The 22,540-nt window shown below is 43.0% G+C and overlaps 1 protein-coding gene across 1 annotated transcript in view; it reads left to right on the forward strand.

Moving 5' to 3' along the window:
* The window catches only part of LOC309569030 (transmembrane protease serine 9-like), a 44,753-nt gene continuing 22,213 nt past the window's right edge, over window positions 1-22,540 (forward strand). The window contains exons 1-8 of the mRNA XM_082274791.1: window positions 1-45; window positions 1,326-1,414; window positions 2,783-2,883; window positions 3,391-3,516; window positions 7,469-7,605; window positions 9,528-9,673; window positions 10,104-10,256; window positions 21,968-22,019. Coding sequence (XP_082130917.1) covers window positions 6-45; window positions 1,326-1,414; window positions 2,783-2,883; window positions 3,391-3,516; window positions 7,469-7,605; window positions 9,528-9,673; window positions 10,104-10,256; window positions 21,968-22,019 — 844 coding nt within the window. The 5' untranslated portion in view covers window positions 1-5. The remainder of the gene's footprint in view (window positions 46-1,325; window positions 1,415-2,782; window positions 2,884-3,390; window positions 3,517-7,468; window positions 7,606-9,527; window positions 9,674-10,103; window positions 10,257-21,967; window positions 22,020-22,540) is intronic.

Raw genomic sequence — 22,540 nt, forward strand, 5'->3', positions numbered from 1 at the left:
ACACAATGTTCAAGTTCGTGGTACTTGCAATCTGCGTTAGCTACGGTACGTCAAAGATTTGTTCTTGTGCATTTTTGGGAACTCTCTTATATAACATTTCTCTACTAGATACTATTATAATAAGACACATTTGTAGTTGAATAATAGAGAATAGGTTTAGCCAGACAGAGCATGTAAATTTTGGCGGTGGGACTACCGATTGGCTAAATTTTAGTGGTGGATTACCAATTGGCTAAATTTTAGCGATGGATTACCAATTGGCTAAATGTTAGCAGTGGGATTACCAATTGGTTTAGATTTTGGTGGTGGAGTTACCAATTGGCTAAATTTTGGGGGTGGAGTTACCAATTGTCTAAATTTTGGCAGTGGGGGTTACTAATTGGCTAAATTTTGGCGGTGGAGTTACCAATTGGCTAAATTTTGGCAGTGGGGGTTACTAATTGGCTAAATTTTGGCGGTGGAGTTACCAATTGGCTAAATTTTGGGGGTGCAGTTACCAATTGGCTAAATTTTGGCGGTGGGATTACCAATTGGCTACATTTTGGCAATGGGATTACCAATTGGTTCCCAGTTGTAGCAGTGCAGTAGTGAGGGCCTAAAGATCCTTGTGTGCTTTCAGAAAAGAAGCACAGAGTATCCATATAATCAACCCTATTGGTGCACCCAGTATATATACAGTATATACAGGGTTTTTTTTCAGCACCTCCGGCACTGACTGTATGTAATGGTAAAGGGTGCTGGGGTGTGCTGTAGGGTCTATTGATGCTGGCTGCTGGGGGATTTATTCTAGCTAGAGGGGATCTAGTTTATTCAGGGGGATCTATGCTTGCTGGTGGGAGACCTATTGTTGTTGGGGGGTGGGTCTTATATTGCTACGAGAGATCTACTTTTGAGGGAAGGGTCTATTATTGCTGGATGCTGGGGAGTCTATTGATGCTGGCTTAGGGGAGATTTGTTGTTGCTGCCAAAAGGGGGGGGGGGGTTGTTTCAGATAGCCTATTGTTGCTTGAGGGGGCTCTATTGTTATTGGCTACAGGGGATTTATTTTACTACGTTTCTTGTTATCATTACCAAATTCCATACAAATTACTTATCACCACAAAATTATACTTGGTTCTGTATTCTCTCAAAGGGCAGTAATGGGGGGTGGGTAGGGGTTGGAACCAAGGAGCGGTGATCGGAGGTAGGTTGGGGTGGCGAAAAGGGGATGACTCAGAATGGGGGAGTTCCTGCACCTATTCTCTCTCAAAAAAAAAGCCCTGAGTATGTATATATATATTTATTTGTAAATTTAACTATTTTTTATATTTTCTTTCTCTCTGTAGCCTACAGCTGTGGCGTGCCAGCTGTAGCGCCCAGTGTTGCCAGGGTAGTTAATGGTGAGGATACAGTACCATACAGTTGGCCATGGCAGGTATGCTCAATGAAGTATCTTTCAAAAAGTTACAAGCTTACTTCCAGCTAAGTTCTCTCTTGAAATATATCCTCCTTTAATGTTTTGCAAATTCCTTAGTACTTGAGAATGGGCAGTTGCACTGTAGTGAAAAAGGAGGGTGGAAAGAGATGAAATGCAACAATTTCTGAATCAACTGAGAGACGCACACACACACATTTCCACTTAGTTGGACACATTGTTCTAGTAATTGAAATATTCTTTAGCAGAAATTACTGCTTACTTAGGAGCAATAAACACAGATTGCTGATTTGTTAAAGCTATACATACACACATGATAACTAATTATGGGCAATCCTCTTAGATTACTGTGCATATGTAAATATCAGAAAATAATAAATGGACAGGTTGGACAATTTTAGTTTGTTAATAGCCAGTCAAGGGCAATGCATAGAGATGTTTACTGACAACTTCATATAGAACTAATGATGTGCAGGTAGCTAAGGAAAGGATTTCAAGAGACTTATTACCTTATCGTTAACATGTACTCCTGATAAAAAAAATAGCTCCCCACCCTCTTCTGTAGTGTCTCAGCTAATTCCCTTCAAAAAAGAGTAGCGTGAATGTTTGATGAGTGCAAATAATAATCAGTTTTGGCTGATTGTGTCCATTTATATGCTTTTAAAATATCCTTATAGTATATCCAGGCACATCAAGTTAGTTTTTCAATATGACCTTTGACTTTCTTATTTTCTTCCGCTGTCCTTTGAGGGCTTAAATGGGGTCATCAGTCACCCCCAGTTCTAAGTTTTTCCTATTCTGTCCTTTGAGGGCTGTAATGGGGTCAGCAGTCACCCCAAGTTCCAATTTTCTTCTATTGTGTCCTTTGAGGGCTGTAATGGGGTCAGCGGTCACCCCAAGTTCCAATTTTCTCCTATTGTGTCCTTTGAGAACTGTAATGGGGTCACCAGTCACCCCAAGTCTAAATTCCCTCCTTTTGTATCACCAAGCTGTCTGACCAAATGCTCTCTGCCTATACAGTTTTATGAAAGAAAGCATGTATGGCATCCTTTTAGATGTGCATGTTCCTTAGGTTATTTTACAAGCTCAAGGCTCATCACTTTATAGAGCCATGCTCTGGCTCAGCAAAAGTCATGAGAGTCTAAAAAAACAAAAAAAAAGTTTGTGGAGTATTTATTACCATGCAACATTACATTTACGTAGAAGTCCCCTTTCTCCCTTATGGAGAGCATTAGTTACATAGGTTTCTAGAATCACCTGAAAGTCTATGCTTAATATGCCACTGAAGTCCCTTTGCATATCAGTACAAGGCTGACATATAGGATTTTACACAATAATAATTAATTCAATCTTTCTTGTTTCCTTTAGATCTCCCTGCAGTACCAGGGATCCAGCGGAAACTGGGGACACACCTGTGGTGGCACCCTGATCTCTGAAAACTGGGTCCTGACCGCCGCCCACTGTATCAGGTAAGTTTCAGATGCTGAAAATTAAAGTAATAATCCCAAAAACTAAAATTATTTGTTTCCATTTTTAGTACATGTGATTCATTTTCTCTAACTGCTTCACTTTATTAACAATAGAAAAGAGGAAAACTCCAACATGTTAAAAAACAAGGCAATTTATATAGAACTGCTATGCACGTTAAATGTAATGTTAAGAAAAATTGCCTCTTCACTTCCTTGCATCCATGGCAATTTGGAGACCTGTGTCCTAGTTGGCACACTGCACTTGTTTTATTTAACGACATGTCAGCTCAGAGCAACCTCAAATACCAGTGCATGAAGGTAATTAGGGAGAGTGTTCTGTTATGCTTATCATTGTCCATGTATGAAGCTCTGTCTAAGGAAACTGTAGACACAGAGTCCTATCAGGAAATAAAAGATTAAATGTCAGAGCAGGTCCTAGGTTGGGTGACACCAATACACAGATTCACCTCCAAAGCACTCATTTATTTTCACTTGTGTTTTGTCCAGCTCTGCAAATACATACAGGGTTTTTCTGGGCAAATACAGCCTGCAGACTGCAGATGAAGAAGGCTCTATTGCCATTTCCCCTGAGAAGATCATTGTCCATGAAAGATGGAGCTCTTTTCTCATCCTGTGAGTATGACATGACTAAGGAATACACGATTTGTAATGGGCTGCATTTACGTTCTTCTCCCCTATGCTCACTCTGCTGTGTCTAGGTGTTGATGCTCCTGGTCTTTAGTCTTATCTAGACTTGTGACCTCAACACGAACCATTCATGTAATCCTAATACTATCCTAATACTATTCTATCAACTAACCTCAATCTGTGATGGACTGCATTTACTTATTTCTCCCCTGTGCTCACTCTGGTGTCTAGGTGTTGATGGTCCTGGTCTTTAGTCCCATCTAGACTTGTGACCTCAACATTAACCATTCTTGTAATCCTAATACTATCTTAATACCATTCTATCAACTAACCTCAATCTGTGATGGGCTGCATTTACGTTCTTCTCCCCTGTGCTCACTCTGCTGTGTCTAGGTGTTGGTGGTCCTGGTCTTCAGTCCCAGCTAGATTTGTGACCTCAACACTAGCCAGTATAGTTCAAATTCCCATCGCACACATTCCTGGATACAGCACATTTATAATGGGTGCTGCAGCGATCACCAGCTGGACACTGGATATATCACAGATAAGTATACCTGTTCGCCAGCACACCATGGATCTTGCAAAGCAGTCCAAAAACTTTTTATTGCGAAAAGACAAGGTATGTGCCTTGACGAAGGGGTCCTGTGTGGCTCCAAAACGTTGCACTTACCTTGTTATGATGTGATCCTTTCGCAATAAAAAGTTTTTGGACTGCTATGCAAGATCCATGGTGTGCTAGTGAACATGTATACTCAACACTAACCATTCCTGCAATCATATTACTATCCTAATACTAACCTATCAAATAACCCCGATCTGTGATGGGCTGCATTTACAGTCTTCTCCCCTGTGCTCACTCTGGTGTGTCTAGGTGTTGATGGTCCTAGTCTTCAGTCCTAACTAGACTTGTGACCTCAATATTAACCATTCCTATATTCCTAATACTAACCTATTAAGTAACCCCAATTTCTGATGGGCTGCTTTTACGTTCTTCCACCCTGTGCTCCCTCTGTTGTGTCTAGGTGTTGATGGTCCTGGTTTTCAGTCCCAGATGGACTTGTGACCTCAACACTAACCATTCCTGTAATCCTAATACCATCCTAACACTAACCAAATGAATAATCCTAAGACTAACCTATCAAGTAAACCCAGTCTGTGATGGACTGCATTTACGTATTTCTCCCCTGTGCTCACCATCAACATTAGATGTTGATGGTCCTGGTCTTCAGTCCCAGCTAGACTTGTGAACCCCAACACTAACTCTTCCTGTAACCCTAAGGCTGAGTTAAGATCTTTGACTTTGCTACTAGTGGCACATCGCAGTGGAGAACCTTCCACTTGGCCTTGGTAATTGCTCTCGCGCTGGCCCCAAATGCTGCACAATCTAGCTCTCTAGCATCAGGGCAGGGAGGGAGTGACATCTCACTGGGTCTGCTAGTGAGAACAAATTGATAGGGAGAGGCAGGAAGTCTCTTAGTGATCCTGAGGTTAGCAAATTGTCACTTGTGACAAGTTTGCCCATGTGAAATGGCCCTACCACCAACCTTCCCAATAACACTATGCTAACTAACTGTAACCCACAAACTCCCCCACCCTTTAAACTAGCTCTCTCTTTAATCCTAAAGCTGTCCCTCCCTGTAACCCTAAAAGTAACCCTCCGTGTAATTTCAATACTAACACTCCCTGTATTTTTAACACTAAGGCTCCCTGTAAATCTAACCCTCCATGTAACTTTCGCACAAATTGTCCTGGTAACCCTAGCAATAAGCCTTCCTATACTCTCCCTTTAATTCTAACACTAATACTCCCTGTATCCCTAACACTAACCTAACCCTAACCCTCCATGTGACCCTCATACAAACCCTCCCTGTAACCCTAACACCAACCCAACCGTAACCATAACACTAACCCTCCCTGTAACCCTCACACAAATGCTCCTGGTAACCCTAACACTAAGCCTTCCTGTATTTCTAATAATTACCCTCCCTATAATTCCAACACTAATACTCCCTGTATCCCTAACACTAACCCTCTCTGTAAGTCTAACACTCCATGTAACCCTCACACAAATGCTCCTAGTAACCCTAACGCTAAGCCTTTCTAACAATTACCCTCCCTATAATTCTAACAATAATACTCCCTGTATCTCTAACACTAACACTCTCAGTAAATCTAACCCTCCATGTAACCCTCACACAAATGCTCCTGGTAACCCTAACACTAAGCCTTCCTGTATCTCTAATAATTACCCTCCTAATTATTCCAACACTAATACTCCCTGTATCCCTAACAATAACCCTTCCTGTGACTCTAACCCTAACTCTCAATTTAACCCTCATACAAACCCCTCCCTGTAAACCTAACACCAACCCACCTGTAACCATAACACTAACCCTCCCTGTAACCCTCAAACAAATGCTCCTGGTAACCCTAACACTAAGCCTTACTGTATCTCTAACAAGTACGCTCCCTATAATTTAAACACTAATACTCCCTGTATCCCTAACACTAACCCTCCATGTAAATATAACCCTCCATGTAACCCTCACACAAATGCTCCCGGTAACCCTAACACTAAGCCTTCCTGTATCTCTAATAATTACCCTCCTTATAATTCCAACACTAATACTTCCTGTATCCCTAACACTAACCCACCCTGTAAATCTAACCCTAGCCCTCCATGTAACCCTCATACAAACCCCTCCCTGTAACCCTAACACCAACCCTCCCAGTAACCCTCACACAAATGCTCCTGGTAACCCTAACACTAAGCCTTCCTGTATCTCTTACAAGTACCCTCCTTATAATTTCAACACTAATACTCCCTGTATCCCTAAAATCTACCCTCCATGTGACTTTCATACAAACCTTCCCTGTAATCCTAACACCAACCCACCTGTAACAATAACACTAACTCTCCCTGTAAATCTAACCCTAACCCTCCATGTAACCTTCATACAAACCTTTCCTGTAATCCTAACACCAACCCACCTGTAACAATAACACTAAAGCCTCGTACACATGCAACGAATTTCCGCCGACCGGTCGTCCGTCTTTTGTCCAGAGTGGTGTCTGTTGGTTGGAATGTGCTCTAGACTGCACACAAATTTTCCCGTACGACAGAATTCTACTTCAGAAGTGATGTCATGTGTTGGATTGCTTTGTATGTGATGCATCTCTGAGCATGCCTAGTCTTGCTCATAAGATTTTTCCCCGTCGAAATCTGTACTAATGAGACGAAAATCGGACGTGTGTTGACGGAGGACAAATATTTTAATGCCTGCACATCGGGATTTTGTCAGCCGAAAAGTCGGAGTCGGCTGTCGGAAGCACCATACTTACAAGCCGAAAATTGGCAGATCTGTCGTTGGACGAAATTTCCCGGCCGAATTTCTTATCGTGTGTACAGGGCTTAACTCTCCCTGTAAATCTAACACAAACCTTCCATGTAACCTTTGCACTAACCTTCCTTGGAACACTAACTCCTCTAAGAAACCGTAATGCTAATGCTTTTTTTAACCCCAACACTAAATCCTCTGTATTTCTAACATTAACCCTCCCTGCTGCAATAACACGAAATTCTACCTGTAATCCTAACTCTAAATTATCTGTGTAACCCTAACACTAAATCCTCTGTGTAACACTAACTCTCTCTGTAACCTTAACAATAAATCCTAACTGTAATCCTAACACTCTCTATAATACTCTCCCTAACTCTCAATCTGGTAACCCCTGGTTTGCAAGCCTAATTCTCCCAAGCCGGGCGCTTCATTCTTTCTAAATATTATTGCAAAGCAAATATCACTTGAAAAGTCCTGTCAGCTGATTAGTGTAATTTCCAGTACTAAGTGAATATGGAGCGTATGCTTTTATTGGGTCCAATTTACTTCTTTAAACCCGCAATTCCCATGTGACTGATGGATGCGTCTTCTTTCAGCAACGACATCGCTCTGATCAAGCTGTCCCAGCCCGCGCCACTCAGTGACAAAATTCAGCCCGCCTGCCTGCCCGCTAGTGGCGCCCTCTTGGCCAATAATTCAAACAGCTATGTGACTGGATGGGGTCGTCTGTACAGTAAGTAATGTCTTTACCTTTAAATAAGAATTCAAATGTTATAGCGATGGTTCTGATATTTAAAGTGAACCCATCAGCCATTTAAAGTCCTTCCTAAGGAAGGCAGCACAAAGTGCCTGCGGCTACTTTTGTTCAAGCATATCCAAAAGGCAGAATCTATCGTTTAATTTTCAATGGAGTGTGGAAGAGTTAGAATCTCTGTCGGGTTTTCTTTATTGCTGTGTCCCTTCTGGGGAGATTCACCCCCTCTGAATATCTTGGTATCCTTGTCTCTGGTACAGAAAGTGATAGGAAATCCAAAATATTACAGTTATCACTGGAGCAGAAATCGAGAGGAAATCTTCCAATGAGGACACCTCTTCCAGTGACAACTATCTAATGGAGGGTTTCCCTCTACTTTGGAGAGACTTCCTCTCACTTCCTGTTGTAGCTGTCGAACAGGAAATGCGGGTAGGTTTCCCCAAAGGAACACTGACAGGCCAATGCCTCCTTCTATTATAATTTTTTTTTAAAAAAGTTTAGGTTTTAGAGCTTCTTTTAATTAGAATATCTTTTCTCTATGGCACTTTGAACCAATGGCTCAACTTCCCCCAACTTCATATGACCCGTCCTTACCCCAAAACCACTCCTTGTGCAGTAAGACCCACCCTTTTCTTAGTTCTTTCCTTCCCCCCCCCCCTTTTTTTCTTTATTCCCTCTATTTCCTTTTATTCTCTCAGTCCTATCTTCTATCCTTCCTTTCTTCCTTTTTTTGCATTTTGTTTCTATTCTTTTCTTTCTTCTCTTCAATTCCGTTCTTTCATTTTTATATCTAGTCCATATTTCTTCCTTCAATTTCCTTCCCTTCCCTTCCCTTCTTCCCTCCTTACATTTCTATTCTATTCTTTCCTTTCTTCCATTTCCTTTTTTTTCTTTTCTTCTTTCCTTCCATATTATTTCCCTTCCCTCCCTTTCTCTTCTCTTCTCCATTCCCTTTCTATCCTTTCCTTCCTTTATACCATTTCCTTTCTTTTCTTTTATTTTCCTTTCTTCCGTTTTATTTTCTATTCCTTATTTTATCCTTCCATTTTCTTTCCTTTCTTTCTTCCCTCCTTTAATTTATATTCTATTCTTTCCTTTCTTCCATTTCCTCTATTTTCTTCTTTCCCTCTATATTGTTTCTCTTCTCTCCTCTTTTCTCCTCCATTTCCTTTCTATCCTTTCCTTCCTTTATTCCATTTCCTTTATTTTCTTTTCCTTTCTTACATTTTATTTCTATTCCTTATTTTTTCCTTTTATTTTCTTTCCTTCCTTTCTTCCTTCCTTCCACATTCCTTCCTTCTGGTTTCCTTCCTTTCTCTTATTTAATTTCTAATCTTTTCTTCTTTCCCTGCGTTTCCTTTCTATGCTTTCCTTCCTTCCTGTTTTACTTTTCTCTTCTCTGCTCTCCTTCTCCTTCCTTCTTTTTTCTATATATTTTTTTTCTTCCTTCCCTCCCTCCATTTCCTTTCTTTCCTTCCTTTTAATTTTTTTCCCCTCCATTTCATTTATATTCCTTCTCATTTTTCTTCTCTTTCTATTTATTTTTCCTTTTCCTTTTTTCTTCTATTTCCCTCACTTTTTTTTCCTTTCTTCCCTTACTTTTTTTTTCCTCCCCCCATTTCTTTTCTGTTCTTTCTATCCTTTCTTTCATGTTCTTCCTTTTCTTTTGCTTCCTTTCTTCTTCTTCCCCTTCCAACTCTTCCCCACTTTAGGAAAAAAAAATTGATGCAGTTAGGCCTTAAATATCACCTTCCACAGAGATGGCTTTGTTGGCCTTACACCCCCTATAGTCAGTAGTTCCTCTTGAGTTGATAGGTTGAATTTTTATTGAACTTACAGTTATCAGTAGCGGTCCCTCCAGTTCACGACGGTCACATATCATTGTGTGCTTTGTGTTTCAGCTGGCGGACCCATCGCTGATAACCTGCAACAGGCTCTCCTCCCAGTGGTGGATTATCCTACCTGCTCCAGGTCTGACTGGTGGGGCTGGCAGGTCAGGGACACCATGGTCTGCGCTGGTGGTGATGGCATTGTCTCTGCATGCAACGTAAGTCGGGGTCCTCCTTTGTACTTAGTTTAATATTGGCTGCCAAATTTGAGATTCAGGCATATGAGGTGTGCACCCCCAGGAGGGGAAGAAGCAGGTTCAGCCTACCTCGTTGGTCATGCAATTTCCATTGGATGGCGGATTAGACTATCTGAACTTTGATCCTCTGTTCCAGCAGAGATCACATGATCAAATGCCTAAGCTTTATTGATTGCATGAGCAGCACTGTAGAAAACCCAGAGCAGCATTTTCTCCAGCAAAAACACTATTTCCTGATTTGATAAACCTTGCGAGTAATATCCGTATAGTATAGGGTTATAGATTCTGTATCTTCATATAGATCATTGTCAGGGGGGTGTTTTTTTAAATCCAGTGAATACAGTTGTTGCTTTTAAATCACCGTATCTAATGATTGCATTGTATTCTGCAGGGTGATTCCGGTGGACCCCTGAACGTTCAGGCCCCCGGAGGATCCTGGGAAGTGCACGGCGTTGTCAGCTTCGGCTCCGGCGTCAGCTGCAACTACGAGAAGAAGCCAAGCGTCTTCACCAGAGTCTCCGCCTACATCGACTGGATCAATAGTGTAAGCCCGACTGACATCAGTCAGCTTCTTGTACAAATGATTGCCTACCTGTGCTGCTGCTTCCTCTTCTGCTTGCATGAAAAAGGGAAAGGATATATTTTTGCAAATTTGTGTCTTTTGTGGAGTAAAAAAAAAAAATTATACAATAAGGTCTTGCCCTCTGATAAGGGGCCAAACATACAAACCTATCATAACGAAATATATAAAAAATGTGCAGCACCTTTCAACAGAGATTCACTAAAAGTATTGGGACGTCTCCCTTTACACGGACATGAACTTAAACCACTTCCCGACCAACCGCCGCCTTTTTACTGCGGCAGGGTGGCTCTCCTGCGCAAACCAACGTAGATCTATGTCGGTCGTGCGTGGGAAGCTAGGGGACGCGCTCCCGCCCCCACTCGGCAGTAGGGAAGCCGATGTGCGGGTCAGGCGGCTCCTATTGCCGTCTGACACCCGCGATCGTTCCCCGCTGAGAGAGAAGGACGGTCGGCTGTTGTAAACACAGCTGACCGTTCTTCTCCCTGGAATGATCATAGAGCCCCTGTGATCCTTCTATATAGGATCACAGGTCTCTGTGGTCATTTCACAAGCCACACCCCCCCCCCCCCCCCACAGTTAGAATCACTCCCCTAGGATCACATATAACCCCTTGATCACCTATACTGTTAACCCCTTCCCTGCAAGTGTCATTATTACAGTAACCATGCGTATTTTTAGCACTGATTACTGTAGTAATGGTAATGTCAATGGTACCCCCAAAAGTGTCAAAAATGTCAGTTAGGGGTCCGATCTGTCCACCGCAATGTCGCAGTCCCACAAAAAAAATCGCAGATCGCCGCCATTACTAGTAAAAAAAAAAAAAACAATAAAAATGACATAACTTTCCCGTAGTTAGTAGGCACAATAACTTTTTGCGCAAACCAATCAAAATACGCTTATTGCGATTTTTTTTTTTACCAAAAACATGTAGCAGAAAACAAATTGGCCTAAAATGTTAAAACATTTTGATTTTTAAATTTTTTTGGGGGGAATTTCATATATCAGAATGTGAAAAATATATATTTTTTTTTTTTCAAAATTGTCAATCTTTTTTTGGTTATAGCAAAAAATAAAATTGCAGAGGGGATCAAATACCACCAAAAGAAAGCTCTATTTGTGGGGAAAAAAGGACGTTGATTTTATTTGGGTACAGCGTCGCACGACTGCGCAATTGTCCGTTAAAGTAACGCAGTGCCGAATCACAAAAAAGGCCCTGGTCAGGAAGGGGGTAAAATCTTCCGGGGCTTAAGTGGTTAAAGTAACGCAGTGCCGAATCGCAAAATAGGGCCTGGTCATCAAGGGGCAAATCCTTCCGGTCTTAAAGTGGTTAATGGCATCCCAGTCTTAGTCCGTAGGGTTCAATACTGAGTTGGCCCACCCTTTGCAGCTATAACAGCTTCAGCTCTTCTGGGAAGGCTGTCCACAAGGTTTAGGAGTGTGTCTATGGGAATGTTTGACCATTCTTCCAGAATCGCATTTGTGAGGTCAGGCACTGATGTAGGATGAGAAGACCTGGCTCGCCGTCTTGTCCCTTGCAGAACGGTGATCTGCCTTGTTTACATAGACAGATCGCTGTTCTGCCTCTCCCAGGGATGATCGCGGGGGGCCGGCAGACATCGGGTCTGCCGGACCTGTAGATTGACATCCCCGCTACCCAATCACGGCGTTGTAGTGTATTAACACAGACAGGCTTGTACAGGTTGCGTGATCGTGCCTTTGGCAGCGCGATGACGCCATCTAGTGGCTATTAAACAAAACTATATCAAGGTACGTCGTTTGGCACAATAGCACCACATTGCCGCAGTAAATACACAGGGGCCGGCCGGCAAGTGGTTAATACAAGACATGGGAAATGAGAAGGAGCATTTAAATAGATGAAAACCATTGTACTGAATCCTGTATATAAGTATACTATAATATGTTTCTGACATTTTCCCTTTTTTTTTTGCAGAAAATCGCCAGCAACTAAAAGTCCTCTCTTATGGCCGGACCGTAACATTCTCCAACCGCTCTTTAATTATGTACACCTGTCTTGTAATTTATGATCCAATAAAGATGAGTGAGCAAAACGGATCCGCCTTGTCTCTGAACCATTTTCTCAGTTGGTTTTGCTTCCATTGAATCGGTTGTGTTGCAGGCAGAGTTTTAAAGGTGCAGCAATCCAAAGCAGCCAATCAGATCTCATTTCACTGAGTTCAGATCATAGAAAGATAATTTCTAATTGGCTGCTGTGGAGCCAATGTGGGGCAGTTTCTTTTAAATCCTGCAAACATCCTGCTTTTCCCCCAGTTTATACAATTCTGACATGGGAATGTATACTTTAAATATGATGGCATCGAGTAGGCTGGTGTTAAATGGGCACCAGTTTTTTAAAATCTATCTACAAATGACATTGGATTGGGGTATATTTATCGAATTATGAGGAAATTAGACAAATGATTGCCTATATAGAGAAGGGAGAATTAGAATATTCTGTGTTTTTTATACATGGGCCCCTTACATAGGCACACCCTAATAACCCTGTGCGCATTAAGCCGGCCATAGATGGATCGAATCACAGGCAGGTAATCAGGAACTGCCATAGATTCAATCCATCTATGAGCAGGCTGGTTGTACTGAAGTCAGTCCATTGATCGACTTCAGTACAACCAGACTGTCGGATTAATGTCTGTAAAGTTGACACGTTTCGCCAGATATTTGGCTTTTTCAGGACTCAGACACATAGAAAGGGTTTTTGCATGCAATTACTGCCAGCAGCCGGAAAGGGTCTATTGCTTTGTGTGCCAGCGGGGAGATGGGAAAAATTTCCCTGTGACTGACTCTACCATAAGAAAAGTGCTTCTGCACTTCTGTCTAAGAAGGAGGAAGGGGTCAGAGATCCCAAGGAGGGGACAAGGGAAACCACCCCTAACTCCGAGAAAAAGGGGGACTTTACCGGATGTAGGGTGTGCAGTAAGTAAGCATATCACCACAACAACATTATTATCTTAAAAAAACATATGAATTTATTAAATACACTGAGGTTAAAAACCATAGACAAAGATCAGACATATAATTACAAACATAGCCATAGGAAATTCAAAACCATTCATGAGTGGTGATGGTCTTCTAAATGGTTCTGATGCGTTTCGCAGGGCTATTGTGTTCCGAAGTGCTTCCTCAGAGACCCTTGACTTGTTAGCCAACGCAGAAAATATGAGGAACGAAACCTTCATTGGCTGAGATAGGCATTACCGTGTACACATGAAGTGAGTGTCCAGTGACCACATCCAAAAGAGGATAACCCCCAGATAACAACTCCAGGGTAGCCCTCCTGGAGAGTACTGAACTCTGTAGATCTGGGCAAACAATAGAGCAGCCCGGCCTTGATAGGGACTCACCAACTCTTAGATCTTAGCAAACAAACAAAAAGATGCGTGTCCCAGTGGTGGGGAACTTCCGCACTTCTCTATCACTGTGCTGGTGGGGAGATCAATGCGCAGGCACTATATATATATATATATATATATATATATATATATATTGCCTAAAAAAATTAAAAGAACACTTTAAAAATTCATCAGATCTCAATGGGGAAATATCTCATGCTGGATATCTATACTGGTATGGACTGGGTAATGTGTTAGGATCTATACTGGTATGGACTGGGTAATGTGTTAGGATCTATATTGGTATGGACGGGGTAATGTGTTTGGATCTATACTGGTATGGACTGGGTAATGCGTTAGGATCTATATTGGTATGGACGGGGTAATGTGTTTGGATCTATACTGGTATGGACTGGGTAATGTGTTAGGATCTATACTGGTATGGACTGGGTAATGTGTTAGGATCTATACTGGTCTGGACTGGGTAATGTGTTAGGATTTATACTGGTATGGACTGGGTAATGTGTTAGGATCTATACTGGTATGGACTGGGTATTGTGTTAGGATCTATATTGGTATGGACGGGGTAATGTGTTTGGATCTATACTGGTATGGACTGGGTAATGTGTTAGGATCTATACTGGTATGGACTGGGTAATGTGTTAGGATCTATACTGGTCTGGACTGGGTAATGTGTTAGGATCTATACTGGTATGGACTGGGTAATGTGTTAGGATCTATACTGATATGGACTGAGTAATGTGTTAGGATCTATACTGGTATGAACTGGGTAATGCGTTAGGATCTATACTGGTATGGACTGGGTAATGAGTTAGGATCTATACTGGTATGGACTGGGTAATGTGTTAGGATCTATACTGGTCTGGACTGGGTAATGTGTTAGGATCTATACTGGTATGGACTGGGTAATGTGTTAGGATCTATACTGATATAGATTGAGTAATGTGTTAGGATCTATACTGGTATGAACTGGGTAATTCGTTAGGATCTATACTGGTATGGACTGGGTAATGTGTTAGGATCTATACTGGTATGGACTGGGTAATGAGTCAGGATCTATACTGGTATGGAATGGGTAATGTGTTAGGAATAAAATGATGCCACATAATTTGATGGAAATGAAAGGCTGAATTCAAAGACACCCCGAAAACCAAAGTGAAAAAATGATGCAGCAGGCTAGTCTATTTTGCTGAAATTTCATTGCAGCAACTCAGAATGGTCCTCAGTAGTGTGTATGGCCCCCACGTGCTTGTATGCATGCCTGACATTGTCAGGGCATGCTCCTAATGAGACGATTAATGGTGTCCTGGGATATTTCCTCCCAGATCTGGACCAGGGCATCACTGAGCTCCTGAACAGACTGAGGTGCAACCTGGTGGCATCAGATGGACCGAAAGATAATGTCCCAGAGGTGTTCTATTGGATTTAGGTCAGGTCAATGTGGGGGCCATTCAATGGTATCAATGCCTTCATCCTCCAGGAACTGGCTGCATACTCTCGCCACGTGAGGCCGGGCATTGTTGTGCACCAGGAGGGTCCCAGGACCCACTGCACCAGCGTAGGGTCTGACAATGGGTCCAAGAATTTCATCCCGATACCTAATGGCAATCAGGGTGCCATTGTCCAGCCTGTAGAGGTCTGTGTGTCCCTCCATGGGTATGACTCCCCAGACCATCACTGACCCACCACCAAACCGGTCATGCTGAACGATGTTACAGGCAACATAACATTCTCCACGACTTCTCCAGACCTTTTCACGTCTGTCACATGTGCTCAGGGTGAACCTGCTCTCATCTGTGAAAAGCACAGGGTGCCAGTGGCGGACCTCCCAATTCTGGTGTTCAATGGCAAATGCCAATCGAGCTCCACGGTGCCAGACAGTGAGCACAGAGCCCACTAGAGGACATCGGGCCCTCAGGCCACACTCATGAAGTCTGTTTCTGATTGTTTGGTCAGAGACATTCACACCAGTGGCCTGCTGGAGGTCATTTTGTAGGGCTCTGGCAGTGCTCATCCTGTTCCTCCTTGCACAAAGGAGCAGATACCGGTCCTGCTGATGGGTTAAGGACCTTCTATGACCCTGTCTAACTCTCCTAGAGTAACTGCCGGTCTCCTGGAATCTCCACCATGCTCTTGAGACTGTGCTGGGAGACACAGCAAAGCTTCTGGCACTGGCACGTATTAATGTGCCACCCTGGAGGAGTTGGACTGCCTGTGCATCCTCTATAGGGTCCAGATATCACTTTATGCTACCAGTAGTGACACTGACCCTAGGCAAATAGGTACCAGCTGGAAAAAATATACAGTGACATAGGAAAATGGACTGTAACAGAACAGCAAGGGAAACCAAACTAAACTAAAATAAAATCATATATTTTTTATATAATCATAAAAAGCATAAAAACATCAGTATTGCAGCTTATATATATCAGCAAATTTTTACCCTCCAGTTAATATATTAGTAGCTCTCTATATAGGAAAAGTCACATATACAGACTAGGATGATATCAGTCCAGTATAGATGAAGTGAACTTGTCCTAATATCTGTAAACTCAACACGTTTCGCCAGATATTTGGCTTCTTCAGGACTCAGACACACTGAGAGGGTATACAGTGGATCTAAGCAAGGGGACGTCCACCCACCAATGCCTAAGGCGGGCACATGGGATATCATAGGCCACAAAACCCAAGCACTTAAACCAAACTAAACTAAAATAAAAACATGTCTTTTTTATACAATCATAAAAAGCTTAAAAACATCAGTATTGCAGCCTATACATATAGGCAAATAATTACCCTCTAGTTATTACATTAATAGCTCTCTATATAGGAAAAGTCACATATACAGACTAAGATGATATTAATCCAGTATAGATGAAGTGAACTTGTCCTAATATCTGTAAAGTCGACACGTTTTGCCAGATATTTGGCTTCTTCAGGACACAGACACACAGAGAGGGTAAACAGTGGATCGAAGAGGCAGGACGTCCACCCACCAATGCCTACGGCGGGCACAGGGATACCATAAGCTACAAAACTCAAGCATGTAAAACAAACTAGACTAAAATAAAATCATATATTGTTTATACAATCTCAAAAAGCATAAAATTATCAGTATTGCAGCCTATACATATAGGCAAATTATTACCCTCCGGTTATTATATTAGAAGCTCTCTATATAGGAAAAGTCACATATACAGATTAGGGTGATATCAGTCCAGTATAGATGAAGTGAACTTGTTCTAATGCCTGTAAAGTTGACACATTTTGACAGATATTTGGCTTCTTCAGGACTCAGATACACAGAGAGGGTAAACAGTGGGTCTAAGCGGCGGGACGTCCACCCACCGATGCCTAGGGTGGGCACAGGGATACCATAGGCCCCAAAACCCAAGCACGTAAAACGAACTAGACTAAAATAAAATCATAAAAAGCATAAAAACATCAGTATTGCAGCCTATACATTTAGGCAAATTATTACCCTTCGGTAATTATATTAGTAGCCCTCTATATAGGAAAAGTCACATATACAGACTAGGATGATATCAGTTCAGTATAGAAAAAGTGAAGTTGTCCTAATGTCTGTAAAGTCTACATGTTTCGCCAGATATTTTGCTTCTTCAGGACTCACACAGAGAGGGTATTCCCTTAAATCCACACCCCCTTTCCTCCCCTCTTTTCCTTATGTCCTCCTTATTACAGAGAGGGTATACAGTGCATACGTCCATCCACCAATGCCTAGGGCGGGCACAGGGATATCATAGACCCCATAACTCAAGCATGTACATGAATAAGGGTGGCCAGGGTCAGAATTTAGGTACAATAAGCCATATAAGTAGTGACAGGGGATCTCAATGCAGAGCAGGGTCTGAAAACAATTAAATCCCCAGTAAAAGCAGCACACAGTACACACATAAACACTGGTTAGGCACACATTGAACCCCTTGATTGCCCTAGATGTTAACCCCTTCCTAGCCAGTGTCATTAGTACAGTAACAGTATATAGTATTATCATTGATTCCTGTATTAGTGTTACTAGTGATGTCAGTGTCAGTTAGTGTTAGATTCTCTGCCGCAATTTTGCAGTCCCGCTATAAGTCGCTGACCGCCGCTATTACTAGTATAAAAAATATAAAAATAAAAATAAAATTCCAGTATATATCCCATAATTTGTGGATGCTATAACTTTCATACAAACCAATCAAAATACACTTGGGATTTTTTTTTTTTTTTTTAACCAAAGACGTAGTAGAAGGCCAAAATTTGTTAAGAGATTGGATTTTTTTTTTATTTTTATGTCTTTTTCATTTATATATATATATATATATATATATATATAAAAAAAAAACAGTGGTCAAAAACCAAAATCTCTATTTGTGTGAAATAAATGATAAAAATGTAATTGGTATACAGCGTTGCATAACCAAGCAATCACCATTTAAAGTAGCACGGTGCCGAATAGCAAAAAATGGCCTGATAAAAAGTGGAGGGGTGGCGGTGGGGGGTAAAACCTTTTGGAGCTGAAGTTTGCTCAAAAGATAAATATTTCCCAGTAAACAATTTGTTAAAATTCTTACCCCAGTACATGCACTTTACAAATTTCAATTCTGCTTCTCTCTCAGTGCTTCTTCCCTTAATTTCCGGTCTTCACAGGAAAGTGTTGTCTGGAGTCAGCCTGTTATTTGGGAGAAGGGAGGAGCAGGGGAGTGCGCTGCTATCCTAGACAACTGGGCTGTGTGTTTCTATTGATGCACACTGTGCAGGGAGACACAACTCTAGTCACAAGGGTGGCTCCATAGGATGCTGCAAGAGAAAGGAGCCACCCTTGAACAGGAAACCTGGGGCAGCAATGATTACACCAGATTAAACTATATGTAAATCCTCACCTTGTAAAACAACCCATACAGTTTAAAATAGAAATGATAGGTAAAACATTTCGTAAAGATATGTATATATATATATATATATATATATATATATATATATATATATATATATAAATACACAATACCTTTCTTTTAATTTTTTTATAAGTGATCACATACCCTCTGTTCTTAGCCGCATAGAGATGTAAGGGTGGAGAATCAGCAGAACACTGGTCTTCCCTGTTATTTGGCAGTGCAGGAAAGGAAAGGAAGGTGGGGGGGGGGGGGGGTTAGGACTAGTCTGATCATTGGAAGAGAGCAGACTGAGTTCCCAGCACAGACCGAAAACTGACCACGCTGTGCTCTCATACATAGTGTGGCCAGTTTTTAACAGGAAAGTAGAGGGACTAGCAGGAACACTGGGGATTTCACATAAAGGAACCAATACAAAGAGAACAGGAGATTTCTTCATACAAGCACATGGTACAGCAGCCACATATCAGGAATATGAAATGTTGGGGTAAAATATTATTTAAAATGTAACACAGGCAAGGATGGTGATCAGTGGCTGGATGCAGAATTACCCCCCTGCCCTAGTATTGGGGGTCAGTGACTGGATGCGATATTACCGACCTGCCCTAGCATTTTTGGTCAGTGGCTGGATGCAACAATACCCACCCTTCCCTAGCTTTGGTGGTCAGTGGCTGGATGCAACAATACCCACCCTTCACTAGCATTGGGGGTCAGTGGCTGGATGCAACAATACCCACCCTTCCCTAGCATTGGGGGTCAGTGGCTGGATGCAACAATACCCACCCTTCCCTAGCATTGGTGGTCAGTGGCTGGATGCAACAATACCCACCCTTCACTAGCATTGGGGGTCAGTGGTTGGATGCAACAATACCCCCTTCCCTAGCATTGGGGGTCAGTGGCTGGATTCAAAAATACCCCCCTTCACTAGCATTGGGGGTCAGTGGCTGGATGCAACAATACCCCCCCCCCTTTCACTAGCATTGGTGGTCAGTGGCTGGATGCAACAATACCCCCCTCCCTTCCTAGCATTGGTGGTCAGTGGCTGAATGCAGAAATACCCACCCTTCCCTAGCATTGATGGTCAGTGGCTGGATGCAACGATACCCATCCTTCCCTAGCATTGATGGTCAGTGGCTGGATGTAATACCCACCCTTCCCTAGCATTGGTGGTTAGTGGCTGGATGTAATACCCACCCTTCCCTAGCATTGGTGGTCAGTGGCTGGATGCAGCAATACCCACCCTTCACTAGCATTGGTGATCAGTGGCTGGATTGGATGCAACAATACATACCCTTTACTAGCATTGGTGGTCAGTGGCTGGATGCAACAATACCTCCCCCCCCTTCCCTAGATTTGGTGGTCAGCGGCTAGATGCAACAATACCCACCCTTCACTAGCATTGGTGGTCAGTGGCTGGATGCAACAATACCCACCCTTCACTAGCATTGGTAGTCAGTGGCTGGATGCAAAAATACCCACCCTTCACTAGCATTGATGGTCAGTGGCTGGATGCAACAATACCCACCCTTCAATAGCATTGGTGGACAGTGGATGGATGGAACAATACCCCCCCTTCCCTAGCATTGGTGGTCAGTGGCTGGATGCAGGAATACCCCCATTCCCTAGCATTGGTGGTCAGTGGCTAGATATAATACCCACCCTTCCCTAGCATTGGTGGTCAGTGACTGGATGCAACAATACCCACCCTTCAATAGCATTGGTGGTCAGTGGCTGGATGCAACATTACCCACCCTTCAATAGCATTGGTGGACAGTGGATGGAAGGAACAATACCCACCCTTCACTAGCATTGGTGGTCAGTGGCTGGATGCAACAATACCCCCTTCCCTAGCATTGGTGGTCAGTGGCTGGATGCAACAATATCCCCCCCCTCCCTTCCTAGCATTGGTGGTCAGTGGCTGAATGCAGAAATACCCCCCTTCCCTAGCATTGATGGTCAGTGGCTGGATGCAACGATACCCATCCTTCCCTAGCATTGATGGTCAGTGGCTGGATGTAATACCCACCCTTCCCTAGCATTGGTGGTCAGTGGCTGGATGTAATACCCACCCTTCCCTAGCATTGGTGGTCAGTCACTGGATGTAATACCCACCCTTCCCTAGCATTGGTGGTCAGTGGCTGGATGCAACAATACCCACCCTTCCCTAGCTTTGGTGGTCAGTGGCTGGATGCAACAATACCCACCCTTCACTAGCATTGGTGGTCAGTGGCTGGATGCAACAATGCATACCCTTTACTAGCATTGGTGGTCAGTGGCTGGATGCAACAATACCCACCCTTCCCTAGCTTTGGTGGTCAGTGGCTGGATGCACCAATACCCACCCTTCACTAGCATTGGTGGTCAGTGGCTGGATGCAACAATACCCACCCTTTACTAGCATTGGTGGTCAGTGGCTGGATGCAACAATACCCACCCTTCACTAGCATTGGTGGTCAGTGGCTGGATGCAACAATACCCACCCTTCACTGGCATTGGTGGTCAGTGGCTGAATGCAACAATACCCCCTTCCCTAGCATTGGTGGTCAGTGAGTGGATGCAACAATACCCCCTTCCCTAGCATTGGTGGTCAGTGACTGAATGCAACAATACCCCCCTTCCCTAGCATTGGTGGTCAGTGGCTGGCTGAATGCAGAAATACCCACCCTTCCCAAGCAGCGATGGTCAGTGGCTGGATGCAACGATACCCATCCTTCCCTAGCATTGATGGTCAGTGGCTGGATGTAATATCCACCCTTCACTAGCATTGGTGGTCAGTGGCTGGATGCAACGATACCTTGCATCTGCCAGCTGGCCGGATAGCCAAACAAATCCAGGATCGCCTCTCTGCTATGGTAACCTGGAAGTGATGACCTGATGTCCCACCGCTGCTTGTAAAAGCAATCCAGCCAGGCGGCTAGGACGGCTTTTACAAGAGAGCCGACCACCGGCTCTGAAAAAACGGTACCGGGATAAAGCCTGCAGCTGCGGCATCATCCCAATATATATCCTTGGATTCCAGTGACGTTTTGGTACGCCGCTGGTCAGCAAGTGGTAAGCCGCCTTGGGTGAGTCAGCAGCCCATTTATTTTAATTGAACCCCTCAAAGTGATTCACATTAACGAGCGACATAACGCGGCCAAGATTTAATCGGGTCCAGAAACAAGCCAATAAATGCTTTGCAATCCCTTAGACAGACCGTCAGTCTTTCATGTGCGGATTCTCACGTACCGAGTTACAAGGTCTGCTAATCTGTTCTGCAAATATTATTGTGAGAAAAGGAGCAGCTATGGTGTCCAGCCCTGAGGACTTATCACTGAATACATAAAAAATAAAGACGATAAGACCCCCCCATACATAAATATGACTCCCGCACTGCGCGCACACACACCGCACAACCATGATCTTCCTCGTAGGACTGGCACTGTTGGTTGCTGGAGGTAAGTGATGATAGAAGAACCCCGTGTATTGTTTAACCACTTGCCTACCAGGCACTTAAACCCCCCCTCCCTGCCCAGGCCAATTTTCGGCTTTCAGCGCTGTCGCATTTTGAAAGACAATTGCGCGGTCATGCAACGCTGTACCCAAATGAAATTCTTATCATTTTTTTTCAAACAAATAGAGCTTTCTTTTGGTGGTATTTAATCATTACTGGGGTTTTTATTTTTTGCTAAACAAACAAAAAAAGACCAAAAATTTTGGGAAAAAAACCCCCAAAAACTGTTTTTATAGTTTGTTATAAAATTTTGCAAACAGGTAATTTTTCTCCTTCATTGATGTGCGCTAATGAGGCAGCACTGAGGGGCCCTGATAGGCACTGATAGGCTGCACTGTTGGGCACTGATAAGGTGGCACTTCTGGGCACTGATAGAGTGGCACTGATGGGCGATGATGGACGGCACTGAAGGGCACTGGTAGGTAGTGCTGAAGGGCACTAATAGGCGGCACTCATGGGCACTGA

This window comes from Pelophylax lessonae (genome assembly GCF_965119305.1).
Source record: "Pelophylax lessonae genome assembly, chromosome: 12".
Lineage (NCBI taxonomy): Eukaryota > Metazoa > Chordata > Amphibia > Anura > Ranidae > Pelophylax > Pelophylax lessonae.